This window comes from Ambystoma mexicanum, chromosome 12 (assembly GCF_040938575.1).
Source record: "Ambystoma mexicanum isolate Mex_15411 chromosome 12, UKY_AmexF1_1, whole genome shotgun sequence".
Classification (NCBI taxonomy): domain Eukaryota; kingdom Metazoa; phylum Chordata; class Amphibia; order Caudata; family Ambystomatidae; genus Ambystoma; species Ambystoma mexicanum.
In genome coordinates this window covers 1,149,654,931-1,149,670,624 of record NC_090936.1, presented here as the reverse complement: position 1 = coordinate 1,149,670,624, position 15,694 = coordinate 1,149,654,931, and the positions used below count along the sequence as shown (strand labels likewise).

General features: G+C 47.6%; 1 protein-coding gene across 1 annotated transcript in view; it reads left to right on the top strand.

Annotated features, from left to right (window-relative positions):
* The window catches only part of CAND1 (cullin associated and neddylation dissociated 1), a 769,151-nt gene that overhangs the window by 64,068 nt on the left and 689,389 nt on the right, over positions 1 to 15,694 (top strand). The window contains exon 2 of the mRNA XM_069629730.1: positions 11,873 to 12,016. Within this exon, the coding sequence (XP_069485831.1) occupies positions 11,873 to 12,016 (144 nt within the window). The remainder of the gene's footprint in view (positions 1 to 11,872; positions 12,017 to 15,694) is intronic.

Below are 15,694 nucleotides of genomic sequence, written 5' to 3'. Positions count from 1 at the left end.
TCCAGACCAGGGTGTTGGACATGCCGTTCGACGGCAGCAACTTGTTCGGGAAGGCGGTGGACGAATCCCTCCAAGCCATAAAAACGGACACGGAGACGGCCCGCGCCCCAGGAGCCCTTCAACAGCGACAGCCCTTTCGGAGCTCTGGAGGCACAGGATCCAAAGGATCCAGCGGTGGCTCGTCCTACCGCCAGGCGGCACGCTCCTTGTCTCAGGAGGCCTACAGGGGTCGCGGCAAGCAGGGAGCGCCTCGCCGCCGTCGGCAAGGTGGCCAGGACGGCAAGGCCACCACCTCCAAGCAGGACTGAACCAGCCGTGGTCTCGGGCCCCCACCGAAGCACCCCGGTGGGAGGCCGGCTGACGAATTTCGTCGGCGTGTGGAAGTCCATCTCCACCGACCGTTGGGTGCTGGATACCATGGCAAGAGGACACTCTATCGAATTCCTGTAGAAGTGCCCTCACGTTCCACCTGTGTCCAAGAAGGAAAATCAGGTCCCGCAACTGCTGTTGGAAGTACGGGCGATGCTCAGGAAAGGCGCCATCGAGCTTGTCCCGAAGAGGCTCCGGGGTGTACTCAAGGTACTTCCTCGTCAGGAAGAAGACGGGCGGCTGGCGCCCCATCCTGGACCTTTGTCGTTTGAACAAATACATCAGATCACGAAAGTTCAGGATGGTCACCCTCCAGCACGTACTGGGACAGCTGGAGGAAGGCGACTTTCTATCGTTGTTGGACCTGGAGGATGCATACTTCCACGTTCCCATCCTCAAAAGTCACCGAAGGTTCCTCAGGTTCGTCGTCCAGGGACGCCGCTACCAATTCAGAGCACTACCGTTCGGATTGAAGTCGGCCCCCAGGGTCTTTACCAAGTGCCTATCACCAGTGGCGGCGTGGCTGCGCCTGCAGGGGATTCACGTCTACCCCTACCTGGACGACTGGCTCATCCGCTCAAGGACGAGGGAACTCGCCGTCGAACACACTGCGAGGACCGTCCAGCTACTCACAGACCTGGGATGCGCCATAAACTACCCAAAGTCCCACCTGGTGCCGTCGCAGGTGGCCCTGTTTCTGGGAGCGAAGCTCGATACAGTGAGGCGCCTAGCGGCCCCGTCGGAAGAACGGACGAAGACCATTCTAGGCACATTCTAGGCAAAGTGCAGCGCCTGCTAGCCACGGACGTGGCCAGGGTGAGGTCCATCAAGTCACTCCTGGGGATGATGTCCTCCTGCATCTACCTGGTGCGCCTCTGCAGACTACGGATGCGCCCTCTTCAAGAATTTCTCGACGCCCGTTGGATGCAGGCGACGGGCACCTTCGAAGACAGGGTCCCCCTCAACGAGGTGTTCCGGCGGGCGATTCAGTGGTGGGGGGTTCGAGCGCACCTCACGGCGGGCAAGGACTTTCAGACGCCGGCGTACCAGGAGACGGTGACGACGGACACCTCCCTGGAAGGTTGGGGCGCCCACACCGGAGATCTCCACGCAAGAGGCCTCTGGCTCCCGGAGGAGAGGCTCCTGCACATCAACATCCTGGAACTCCGAGCCGTGTTCTGGGCTCTCAAATCGTTCCTCCCGTCGCTCAAGGGCAAGGTGGTGCGGATCTTCACGGACAACACCACAACAATGTTTTACATAAGGAAGCAGGGAGGCACCAGATCCCCAACCCTATCCAAGGAGGCACAGGATCTGTGGCACTGGGCGATCACCCAGGGGATGTTCCTGGTTCCCTTCCACCTGGCAGGAGAAAGCAACACCATTGCCGACTCGCTCAGCAGGGAGCTGCGCGCGTGTCACGAGTGGGAACTGCGCCAGGATCGGGTGGATCAACTCTTCCGACGATGGGGCAAACCCCAAATCGACCTGTTCGCAACAGCGACGAACTCTAAGTGCAAGAGGTTCGCCAGCAGGTTTCCCCAGCCGAGAAGCATGGGCGATGCGTTCTCGTTCCCCTGGGACAGCCTATACCTGTATGCGTTCCCTCCGTTTCCATTGCTGCTTCGACTCATCAGCCAGCTCAAGAGGTCCCGGTGCAGGATGATCCTCGTCGCACTGGCGTGGCCGAGGCAGATCTGGTTACCGGACCTTCTGGACTTGTCAACGTCCCCTCCCATCAAGCTGTCGGCAGACGCGGATCTTCTCTCCAGAGAAGGAGGCGCCATCTTCCACCACGACCCGGTGTCGCTGAACCTGCAGGCTTGGCTCCTGCAGCGCTAGAGTTTGGAGGCTACGATATACCGGCCGATTGCAGAGAGGTTCTTGCAAAGGCCAGGGCGTCCTCGACTCTCAAATGCTACGGTCATAAGTGGAAGAGGTTCTCTATCTGGTGCCGAGCACAGAAGATCAACCCCCTACGGATTACGGCCCCTCAAGTGCTGCCGTACCTGCTATCGCTGGCAAAGGCTGGGCTAGCCCATGCCTCCATTAAGATTCATCTGGCGGCGATCTCCAGATATACCAGAACCACAGGACGGACGTCCCTATGGTCCCATCGACTGGTAAAAGAGTTCATGAAAGGACTGTTCCGGTCGTTCCCGCCGGTGAAGGCCCCGACCCCGGCGTGGGAACTTAACGTGGTGCTGACCAGGCTCATGGGGGGGCCCCCCATTCGAGCCGATGCACTCCGCACTGATGAAGCTTGTGTCGTGGAAGACTGCATTCCTGGTGGCCATTACCTCTGCACGACGAGTGGGAGAGATCCAGGCCCTATCCTGCAAAGCACCGTACTTGACTTTCCATGCCTCGAGGGTGGTGCTTAGGACACACCCCCTCCTTTATGCCCAAGGTGCCGTCGGACTTCCATCTTAACGAGCCCTTGGTGTTACCTGTTTTCTTCCTGTCTCCTTCGTCGCCGGCCGAGAGGACTTTGAACTCGCTGGATGTGGCTAGAGCGCTGAAGTTCTACGTGGACCGCACGAAGAGTTTCCGGAGGACATTCGTGAACTTTGGACCTGTGAATCAAAGGAAGGCTCTCTCGAAGTCTTCTATTTCCAGATGGCTCTCCGGCTGCATCATGCACTGCCACCGGTTGGCTAGCCCATTCGACCAGAGCGATCGCTGCTACTACGGCGTTCTTATCTGGTGTGCCCCTGCTGGACATCTGCAGGGCTGCTACGTGGAGGTCGACGCACACCTTCACGAGATTCTACTGCGTCGATCGGGATTCCAGGGAGGAGTCCAGGGTCGGCCAAGCAGTGCTGCGCAACCTGTTTGCTTAAGGTGAGCCTGGTGATGTGCCGCGATTCTCTACCCGGGGTGACATCCAGCTCTTTCGGATACATTTCTCCTTCAAGTTGAGTTACAGGAGTCAAGGTCAGGCTTAGTAGATTGTGGTCACTAGCAAACATCGGCTCCACTATCGAATTGTTTACTGCTGACAACCTATTCCTAGAGGTACAAATGTAATCGAGGATTTGTCCTCCCATTCCTTACTTTCCTTGTGATTTTGCGTGGTATATCCCCACAAGTAGTGCCATTTAAGATCATCAACTCTCTTGGGGCTGAGGTCTTCTTCCAAATTAATCGCCTTCTTTTGGCAGGTGTTATTAGGTAATCTATCGGTACATTTTCAATTTTTGTCTAAGCAAATGCAATTTAGGTCGCCACACAAGATGAACCAAGGATCTCTGAATTTAGCTCTGTACTGGTCAATGAAATCTGGCACCTGATCTGGGAAGTTTTGACTGACCATACTTGCTGGATTCCAATAAAGATTCATAAGGACTGATGTTTTCTCGTGCTTGGTAGAGTCTATACTTATCTTTCCCACCAAGGTTTGAATTAGTGGGTTAGGCAATAGTTCTTCCACTAATATAAATTGCAAAGTGTCATTAGACCAGAGATGGGCCTACCTTTCAATCTTTTGATAGCTGGGTTCAGGTAGACTGAGTATCCATCTGTAATAGGTGGTTTCATCAGCCATGTCTCCTGAAGGCATATTATATTGTGGTCCTTGATTTTAGTATCGCCTCTACCAAACAAGTCGGAAAAAACCCTAGTATTCCAACTTGCCACTGTGAGGGGTTTGGCCTGAACAGATTGGTGGCACTATGCCATTAAAACATTTTCTGCTACAAGTCCCATCAACCACTTCCCATTTTCTTCCTTTCCTTTATTCACAAATCTTTGATCATCCTTCCGATAATTGGGTGTGCTTTGTTCATCCCTCGCGATGTTCGAGCGCAGTATACTCCTTGTTGGGGGTCCTCTGTCATTGTAGTTTCCTTTCCTCGTAGTATGGTAGTATTGATTCCCTCTCAATTCAGGTGATGGAATTTTAGAATTTCTTGTTACAGTTCTTTGTTCGATCAAATCGAACCCCAAGGGTCTTGGACGACTCGCTTCCTCTTTAAGAAGTTGAGTGATCAACTGTGTAGATCACTCTATCCGTTTTCTGTTTGTCAAGAAATTCCACTATTTCCAAATCATCTGACGTCAAAAGTCTTAGACTTGGAACATGGTGGAATAATCGGATCACATTAGCTATATTTAAGATCAAACCGTCATCTGTTGATTTATTCTATCTAACAATAACCCATCCTGAGGGTTGATATCTTTTAGAGGACCGTGATCGATTACTTTGCTCCTGGTGCTCTTTTGTATGTCGGTCAGCTTTATCATTCCTTCCCCAACTTGTTGTTCTTCTTGATCGTGGTAATTTCAGCAGAGAGATTAGATAAGTTTCTTCTTTCTCTAAGGAGGATTTTCACTTGATTTTGTACAAGATCAGGGGCGATTCGTCCTTGGTAGGGGTTCTTGAATCCCTTCAGTTATTTTTTTCTATGGATTTCCTTGGATTCGTTTTAGACATATCATCTTACAAGGCCTTACTTGGGTTTCCCAATCTTCTCCTATTTTGATGTACCTCTGGTGTTGCATCTTGTTCACTTTCGGATTCCAATTCTGTTTCAAGAAGTGCTGGGGTTGGCACAGTTTTAGTTCCCCAAAGCGGTTTAATTTGTCCCTTCGGCTGCAGTAGTATCTCATCCTCCTGCCAGCTTACACAAGAATTTTTCAGTTTGGCTGGAGAGTGCTACTTTTCCTGTTTGGTTCTCCCTGTTGCTCATTGCTTTAAGCCTGTTCGAACCTACTGGCATTTTGTCCCATTCAGGCTTTTGATTTAGTTCTGGATGCCCTTCAGAATGGTCTTTATTTGGGTCCTTATTGTACAAGCCAGATGCCGGTTTGGCATTTTTGCCATCTGAATTATGGTCTGAAATTGAATATGTTGATGGGTGCATCAAATCAATAGATGTACTTTCATCATGGTCATCCTCCAGCTCTACAGTCTTGTGCTGTTGGTACGTGACGCTTTTTTGTTTTTGTGACATCAACTTTTTCTGGCTGAAGTTGGTCCTTGCCCACGACTCTGGATGAAATTTCCTTTCTTGGTACAGTCATGTTTTTGATCAATGTACGAGTTGCATTTACTTGCTGTTTTTGGGCGGGTCTCAAGGACTTGGTTTTCTGCAATAAATGGATCTTCTCCACCTGGGACCTTTCTTGTACTTCCCTGTCTTTTTGGTTGCTTTTATCTTTAACAGTTTCTTTGGTCGTAATATTGAACATAATTGTTGTGAACGCTTGACACCATTTTCTTCTACCACCGCTTGCTCATTATCTATTTGGGACTCGCCAGGTTCTAGGATCATGCTTTCGTTTGACGCTTCATTCCCCTTAAGGGGGCCTTGGTCCTTTTTAGGCCCTTTTTTTTGGGCTGTGCCCCTCATTTCTCTGGCTTCTTTTGTCGTGGGTTAGCTGCAGAGGCCACCACAATATTTCCGACACTACTAGTTTGAGTACAGTTCACTTTATCAAAGACCGGATCTGGAGTTCTGACTACCTGTTCAAAGCTGTCCATCGCACTAGGTTGAATTCCCACCAGTAGCAACCTGGTAGGTGCCACAATGCTGGGGGGGGGGGGGGGATGCAGGTCAGGCTGGTCAAAGTCTAGACGCACGCCTATTTTGCTTTTCCTTAATGACTGTCCATGTTATTCTGAATTCCGGTGAGACAACCCTCCACGAACACCATCCTGGAATGTAGCATTGGCAACATAATAGTTGTCTCTTAGCCGGCTCCCCATCTGCTCATACAACTTCATAAACGGGGCCATTATAGATGTTAACGTTGCAATTGTTGAAAAAGCTGTGGCCCCCTGATTGTCCGCCAGAGCTTGGTTCTGGGGTTTGTCCCTTCGTCAAGGTTTGTTTTAGTCGAGGCTGAGTGATTAGTCACTCCGCTTGCCTCTCCAACTGCTAGTTCTTTGTGGGAGTCCGTGCTTCCTCTTTTATAACTTCCCCTTAGATTTCCCCAATTTGATGGTGAGGGTGGATCAATGGACACCCTCACCACCTGGAGCGCTTGACGATTTTACTTATGAATTTGAATAGTTGGGTCTTTTGCTGTAATCCTCCAACAACCCAATGTCGGACTCTGCAATGTTCCTTGTACCTAAGCTTCCCCCCTTTCTCAACCAAGGTGGCAGTTTCTAATAGCAGTTGATCTGAAATTTCATTTAGTCTGTTGCCTTTCTTTGTGTTTTTCTTGCATAGCGTTGTGGCGTCCTGATATGAAAAGCAATTACTCTCAAAATGTTCACTCCTAGTTAGCCCCCTTGGTTGCCAAACAGTCTGTTCTGTTGGTTGTCCAAAGTCTATTGGTTTTGAAGGGATAATGACCCAGTCATGGCCGACCTCTTATGCCCTCCGAGATTCTATGCAGGCTGTCCCGGACCCTATCACCCCCTCTACTGCCACCAACATGCTTCTTTCTGTAGTTCATTTGTCTGTGGGGGCATTGTCACTCGTGCCAATGCGCTATCTGATGCCACTAAAGGGTCATTGGATAATGTCATACCACAGTCTGGAATAACGTTAGATCCAGCTGAGGGCGCTTCCGTGGAAAAATGATCCTCGTTATTCAGCGGACTGGATTCCTTAATCGGTTCAACCAAGAAACCCCTTGGGGAAGGACCTATGGGCTGCAGGGACGGCTACCCCACCCTCTCAGTGCTGTTAGTCATTACACCTTCCCCACTGTGTGCGTTCATGTCAGTTTTTAACAATGTATTCAACTTCTACTGGCAGCATAATCTGGGCGGTAGAATCCTCCGCCTGGATACTATCCATGAAAGCCACAGTACTAGCACCAATCACAACTTTCACAGAAAGCGGGTAGATATCGTTTGTGAGCACCTCCTCTTTCACCTCCACTATTGTCCGCAATGAAATTACTTCAATGCTGTTTTCTTGGTTCGGCGGCAGACAAAAAATGCTGTCGGTTTCAGCGTTGCGACTTGGGTGGTGATGCTGGTGGTTTTCTCTGGATTTCCCCAGTACGTATGCAGATCTCTTCTCACTAAGCTGAACAATGTCCTTAAAATCCTGATTGTCGCGCTACCATGCCCAACAGTCATTTGGCTTAGGACCAATCCATCGAAGTTATTACGCTGAGTTGACACCCAAACACTCAGCCGCGCTCGGTTTGTGGCGAGTTTTAAAGGTTCTGCTCCTCTTCCTCACATAGTTGGCAGGGTAGACAGACTGCTGCTGCAATGCTCTGTCAAGCCAAAGCATAAGAAGCGGGGTTGCTGCACAATAGTAAGCCAAAACACAAACACTTGGCCAAACACTGACATGGTGACTTTTAACTTGACCCTCCCGTTCCCTGCTATCCAGAGAAGTGAGATTGCATAAAGTCATAAGCAGGAATTTTAACAGGGTGAATTGTCTTGACCTGGAGCACTGTCTTGTGGAGTTAATTAACTCCACTTCGGATGATCCACCACAATCTTTAGTAATAGAATATGAAAGGGCCTTGACTAAAGGCCTAGATAAGGTGGCGCCTTTACAAAAGTAAGTTTATTAGAGAGAATGCCAATAATCAGAAATGGTTTTCCTCAGCCTTGTATCACTGGAAAAAGGAAAGCAGAAAACTTGGCAAAAGGACCAGTCACAGGAAAATAAGAGGCATGGAAGACCTTGGTAAAGTAATATAGCGAAATCTCATCAGCCAAAAAGTGCTTCTTTGACTCCCAGATAACACACTAAAAATGACTCTAGGAAGCTTTTTGCAATTCTTTGAGACTTGGAAAAACCAAAAGTCACTCTCCACCAGTTTACTCCTACAGACGAGTACTGCAAAGAGTGCTGAAAGCTTTTGCTGATAAGATCAGTGCAGACCATGTTCAAATTAAGAAAAATCGGAATAATCCTGAGCATGAGCCCCCCAACCCCTTTAAAGGGAGGGAAGGAGGAGACAAAATATGAATGCAATCACACCTTCACATTCCAAGTGATTTCTAAAAAAAAAAAAAAAACCTTTGGTTAGACTTTAAGTAAAATGAAGCCTACGATTTGTGAAGGTGAGATTTTCCCTTCTAAAATCTTGGAAAATTTGGTTCGCTTTACTAATGCAACATTCAGGGAGAATAATATCCCGGATTCCTTAGACTTAGCAGTGACCCCCCCCCCTTCCTTACTAAAAAATGCAGGGCTTGATCACAAGGTCTACACTAATTATAGACCGATTTACGAACGCGTTATTGAGGTCGAAAAAGTGGCTACACTTCAACTACAGGACTACCTAAGAAAAAATCGGAAGTATACCACCCTAGACAGTCTGGGTTCAGCAGTCCGAGTTCAGGTCTCATCATGGCACAGCAAGCTCCCTGCTAGACTTGCAGACTGAGATGTTTAAAATCATGGACAACATTAAGGCTGGGCTGCTGATATTGGATCTTTCAGCAGCCTTTGACCTTGTTGACCACAAAAGGCTCATTGATTGCCTCAAGAATATTGATGGCTGTTCCAGTGAGGCAACCTCTTGGATTACATTCTTTTTTCCGTAACAGAATTTCGAAAACCGTATGGGGTGAAGCCCGCTCCAAATCGAAGAGACTTGGTTATGGTGTGCCACTAGGCGCATACCTCTGCCAGTCTTTTTAATATCTACTGCCGCCCCCTATGTGATCTCCTAGCTAAATTAGGAGTAAGATTTTCTAATTGTTCTGATGATATGCAGCTGATCATAGATATCAGTGGAGACTGAACAAGACTTAAAGATCTCCTCACTGATCTATGGATCAATTCAAAGCTGGATGGCTACTAATGGCATGTGCCTGAACATTGCCAAAACAGTTATTCATTTTTGGTTACTCACAAGCACGCTGCAAACAGGATGAGAAGTATTCTCATAATTCAAAATCTTCATGTTGGCACTGTTACCAATGTTAAGACCTTCAGAGTCGTCTTTGAAACTTCCCTCAACGCAGACGCGCGAGTGCACAATATCGCGAACAAGTCACAATATCATCTGAGATTACTTAGATTGGTGAAGCCGTTTGTCTCATACACTAACTGCACTAATAGTTTGTGCTTGGATTATGCCAATAATAGACTTTGGCAGTGCACTATTGGCTGGTGCACGTGAAGGCAGTATACAAAAACAAAAATTTTTGGAAAATGACACGCTGCGGATCATAAATATCCGTAGGAATATCCTTGGGCAGGAACACCTTTCGATGCACCATAAACGCCTGTACTGGCTTTCGGTGGAGGCGAGGATCTGTTTCAAGGTTTGTACAGTGGTGCATAAATGTCTCTATGGTGATGCATCGAAATACCTGAAGGACTCATCCATGGAATAACTAGATCTGGTAACTTCATACATCTGGTTGGCCTGAAGAGCAAACTGGTGAAAGGCCTTGGTAGGTCTTTTCAATCACAGGCAGCACGATTCTGGAATAGCCTTCCCAAAGAGTTGTGCGCTGATAGAAATCCCTCGACGTTCAGGAAACCACTGAAAACGGCGCTCTTTGAATGACTCCTCGACCTGATTTCCTCCTCCCCACCCGTCCCCCAGCTGAACTGACCTCATCTTCCACTTTAGCAACCTGATGCTCCCATTATAAATAAGCAAATATAAATAAAATAACGGGTACTCTTATTCCCCCCCCACTCATTTCCATTTTTACAGCAGCAGGGATCGAAATTGGGATTTGTTGACCAGGAGCAAAAAGCAGCTCCTGCGTATCTGCCATGGCTAGTTAGGCAGGAGCTACCACTGGGGGTACTAGGAGCTAGTACAGACTTTGCTGCAAATCTAATTTTGCGCAAGACGCAAACTTCTTTTTTTGTCTTGTCCATTTTTATTATGGCTATGCTCTAGATGCCCCTTACTTGTTCTTCATCATCCTTCATATAATCCCCCAACATACATAGTTAATATAATATTGCACATCTAAGTTTGTGTGTCACCAATTGCCCCAGGAGTCGAATGTACTGGTAGCTGTTGGTTTCAAGCTAACCAGGACCCCCTTAGCTAGAAGCATGAGCTAAATGGCTCCCAGCTCCTGCTAATTTCGAACCCTGCTGCAGTTCAGACTCGCCCACCAAAATATCTATTACCTTGTAGTAGCATTATCAATTTGGTTTCTATTGTTAATACCTCTGAAATGTGTAACAATCCCTTACTCTAATCTCCTGTGCTTTTCACAGGGCAATTTGGTATTCTAGGGTTCCTACTTGATGCTGATGTAACACTTTGATCATTTAAAACTCCTTGCCACTGGGCTAACTGTGTACTTGTTCTAGCCCTCGTTATTTCTATGCCCTTCTTGACCCACGCTTTTTTAACCATGGGGCATTCTTGTTTACTCGTGCGTTACTGAGTAAGACAGATTCTTCCTATCGGGGCACCTGGTCCCTGCTTCCCTCCTGCACTCTGGCCTCCTCCTATGGGCTCTCCTCCTCCTCCTTCCTCTGAAGCCAAAAACCTTGGGGCTATCTTTGACTCCTCTCTTTCATCCCTCGTATTCTGGACCTTGGCAAGAAGGCCCATTTTCAACTTCACCTCCTTAGCGGCGTTCTCCCTTTCCACACTTCTCCAGGAAGATAAATGGCTCCAGAGCTCTAGTCCTCTCCAGGCTGGGTCCTCTCTGGTCCTCTCCTCTCCTCGTTTCCTTTCTCCCTCCTGTGCTAACCATCCCCCCGGCGCTGTGATTGGCGGCCTAGTCCCTCAGGAGTCCTATAGGTTCCTGGCTTTCTGCCCATCGGCATCCCTTCCCCCGCACTGGCCTCTGGGCCCACATCTCCCTGTCGGGTGGTTTGCCACAGGCCTGCACTTACTGGTTGGGTGGTGGACCTCCCCTTCGGAGCAAGGAGTTATGATTTGTTGTAAACAAACTGAAGAATAGCGAGAGATCTCTCCTCAGATGGCTCCCTCCTTCTGGAACAGTCTCCCTCTCTTGCTCCACCTTGAACCGAATCTCCTCATGTTCGGCAAGCAACTCAAGGCTTTTCTCCTCTCCTCTCCTCCTCCTACTTTCCTTTCTCCCTCCTGTGCTAACCATCCCCACAGTTGCTGTGATTGGCGGCCTAGTCCCTCAGGAGTACTATAGGGTCCCGCCTTTCTGCCCATCGGCATCCCTTCCCCCGCACTGGCCTCTGGGCCCACACTTCCCTGTCGGGTGGGTTGTCACAGGCATGCGCTTACTGGTTGGGTGGTGAACCTCCCCTCCCCTTCGCTTTGGATGTCACAGCTTTTGCACTTACCTGTTGCCTCGGCCAGGCACTTTTGGCACCGCTTCAACCCCGAGAGAACCCTCCAGCACTTACCCTCTGCCTCTCCCTTTCTCTCTTCTCTGCACTTGCACGTTGCGAATGTCACAAGGCCTAGTAGGACCGCTGTTCATTGTTTTTGTTTATCTTGTTCCCTTGCTCCCTCCCTTTTGCCTTGTAGCACTTTGAAACACTGTCTTATTGTATTAGCGATTTATAAATTACAAATAAAATAAGACTTCCATAATCAGTGATTTTTGAAGATATTGGTTTACCATTATCACTTAGTAAAACGACTTTCATTGTTTGTCTTTTAGGTTCATGGCAACAAATGACTTGATGACCGAGCTCCAGAAAGATTCCATCAAGTTGGATGATGACAGTGAGCGTAAGGTAGTGAAGATGATTTTGAAACTGTTGGAAGACAAGAATGGCGAGGTGCAAAACCTGGCAGTAAAGTGGTAGGTTTAATTTATGGATCAGTATCTGTAAGACTCGAGGAAATTATGAAATGTCGTCTTTTCATATTGTGTGAAGCCTTTGGTTGCATTTATCCCACAAATGTGTTGGAAAAGTGTCAAATCCTGGAATTTGGATGTGGGGGCAGAGAGGGAGTGGCACACTGTGATAATCTTACAGAAGGAAGAGCACCTAATTAGTGTGCAATTGTGGCTCTGACAATGCTAGGCTGATCCGCTAGCTGATGGGTTAATTATTATCTACAAGCTGAATGGAATGATTGACAGTCCTATTGGCCAGTCAGAGGCTGTATTTCAATTCCGGGTGCATTCTTCTAACAATAGTTTTTCTTTTGCCGGCTTGTTGTTGCTATGAGACGGAAGCAGAGGAGTTTCAAAACGACGGTTATGAGTGGGCTTACTACTCCACAGGGAGAGAGGTGGAGAAAAAATACAAAATAAGAAAACAAAGTTGCGCTTACATTGGAGTTACTGTTCGGAGAGAAGCGATCGCTGTAATCGTTGCTTAGTCAATGAAAACTGACATTTCCTTATTCCAAAGAGCCGCATTGCCAGTTTCGCCGGAGGGAGAGACGCGCTCGATACAGCGTCTCCCCGTGAGGAGGTGTGACGATCAGCTGTTTGTGCGAGGAGAAGGAAGACCCGCCCGTCGCTACGTTGCGGAAGCCAAGACAAATGTAAGTCAGGTAGAGAGTGAGAGAGCGGCGCAGTCAAGGAGACGCTGCTATCAGCTGTGTTGTCAAAAGAGTGGTGAAAAAACCATTGACGCCTTGAAGCTCATAAAGAAGGAAAAAAGCAAGTAAGAGAAGGTACGTGGATGTCAGAGGGCAGTCCTATGAGTGCTGACTTAAAGAATTGTGACAAAACAGACAATCTTTATTACAAACTATATAATGACAAATGGGTATCCTGAAGAGTTGAAGGCAGTGAAAATTCATTGGGAACGTTAGTTTCATATGAACTGTAAAAGAGGGCAAGAGGCTGCCTAGTAATATAATAACCAACTGCACTTTAAAGACTGTGTAAACAAGTAATAATAAGTATAAGAAAAGACACGAAGGAAGAGAAAACCAAAACCTGTTGATAGATTGAGGGAATAGACATTTGGAGCATGGAGTTATGATTTGTTGTAAACAAACTGAAGAAAAGCAAGTTACAGTGAAGAACATAGACTTAAACAGGTGGAGAACAAGAGACTAAATTAGCAAATCTGAAATAGTTGGTCTACAGACAGAGGAAACATAAAGGAGAGAATAAATGAACACTGAGAGACGCAGTATAGACTTACCTGAGTTTGAACCAAGTTATTCATGTGAATACAAGTTCCAGACCAAGCAGCTTGAAGAGAAGAAACCGTAACCTTTTTTTCTAAGAGAAAAAGAGAAAGAAAATAGCATAAAAAATGAAAGTTGTTTCTGAAACAATAACACCTACTTTCAGTCTCAGTGTACTTATTCCTTATCGTACAGTTGGTGGTTTGCAAAGTAGCCATACATATTTTATGGTGGCAAAAGAAAGGACAGCTATGGCACTTGGCAAAGACCACTTCATTTGATCTGTGATTGCACGCAGGTTGTAATGGTAGATGCAAATAAGTATTCCTGCATTTGTCCCTTTACCTTGATACTATTTTGATATCATTCCATGAGCCATCTGTGCAGCAAAACAATACAAAAATGGCCAATTCTATGTGTTGAAACTCCTTGTGCAGCTTCCCCTCTTTGAACAACCGCCTGTGTTTTGAGTCCCTTTTGGCTTGATAACTCCTGTACACCTCAGCGCTATCCTTTCTTGCTTTGAAATCCAGGCTCAGCAGACGGAAAGAGCTCATGAAGAGTCCTTCAGATTTCACTTTTTATTTGCCTTCCGTAAAGGGCATGCAAGTACAATCTGTTGGCATTTTTTGTTCTAGAAGGAATTGCCAGTCAACATCTCATTTGCTGTCTCAAGTCTGGGAGGGGCTCTCTGAGCCTAGGGATCTGTCCTCTCACACATTCTGTTGGAAGTTAACCCGAAGACCCATCAAGGCATATTTCTTTTTGATGCGGTGCCCTTGGGGCTTAATTTGGGAGAACATCTGTGGTTCAGAACTTGCACAGATGTCTGTAACCATTTCCTGGCTTTGCTCTTATTGTTTTGATAGAAAGGAACAACCAGAAGGGCCTTGGTGGCAGAGCTAATTGGGCAGGCATCCACAGGAAATCACCCGAATCACAGCTCACTGTCCTTACTTGGCCCTGCAAAGTTTTATTTTTATTTTGTTCCTCATTTATTAACTTTTTTCAGAGTTCCGTGGTGTTAGTACTACATTAGTCCATTTGAATCTTACACATCTATAAAGGATCCCGTTCCCCTTCAATAGTTATTGGCTTTATTGATTGCAGTCAGAGGACCAGATCAGTATTTTTTCTAGCAGAAAATCGTCCCTCAATTTGACTGTCTGATAAGCATTGCACACAAGGATATGTGGGTGCACCCTTCCAGGCGCTGACCCCAGCCCTGCCATTGTAGTGTTTTTCACCACATCGTACTGATCAGAGCCTCCAGCTTTAGCGCACGGTTGCACCTTGGGCTTTTTCTCTCGTTAATTTGTTTCCTCCTGCTCCCCAGCCGCAGAGCACTCTGCTTCTACTGCTTAATACAGGTTTTTCTTTCTTACGTGCACTGCAACGGATAAATCCCAGCCGAAGACCTGCACTTGTTTTGACTCTAGTGTGTAGGGCCTTTCCTCATTTCTTTCACCTCAACATTTGTAAGACGTCATTACAATGAGTTTCCAGGATCTTGGGAAAGTGGAAGGAGAACTTGATGCCAGTGTCCTTTAGTTGGTTGAGTGGGGATACTGTGTACCGTCTACTGTTTCTGAAGTGACGTCCACCATCCTCCTGACAACCGGAAAGGGCACTCCAGGAAGAGCTGCAAGGGAGCATTAGAGGAGGTGCCATCTGAGGAAAAGGGCTTGTTCCAATATTCCTGATATTTCCTGGTTCTCAAGAAGGGTGGGGGGGGGGGCAGGGCTCGTCCCATTCCATACCCCAGGGACGTATAGTTCCTGAGGAAATACAAATTCAGTGTGGTGATGCTGAAGGAGTTTCTGCAGACTCTGCAGTTCCAAGACTGGCTGGTGTCAAAAGCACAGGTGGTTCCTGAGGTTTGCATTGGGGATGCACATTATCAGTTTAAGGTGCTCCCTTATGGCGTTACCTCCGCACCCAGGGTGTCTACCAAACTGCTGGCAGTAGTAGTAGCCCATCTCAGGAGAGTTGGCGTCTGTGTTCCCATACTTGGACAATTGGCTGATCCGGGCTTGGTCGCTGGAAAATGTTTCGAGGTACTTCATAGACACTTGTTCACTGCTGTGCACGCCTTTGGTTTCTCCCTGAACTTAGAGAGAATTCTTAGATCTCGCCAGCGCAGTGTCTCCGGTTTATTGGAGTGGTCTTGGACAACCCAGGAAGGCTTTTCCTCCTGAGGGGAGAGTCGCCAATGTGGCAACAATGGCCCGGCTCTTCCAGAATTCCAGCAGTCTCTTGGCATCGGCTTTCATGCACCTGTTGTGCCTCATGGCATCCTATCTTTTCCTGGTCCTGCAGGCAAGACTCAGGATGAGTTCCTTGCAGTGACTTCTCAGGAGACAGTGGTCACTTTATTTCGGCCGGA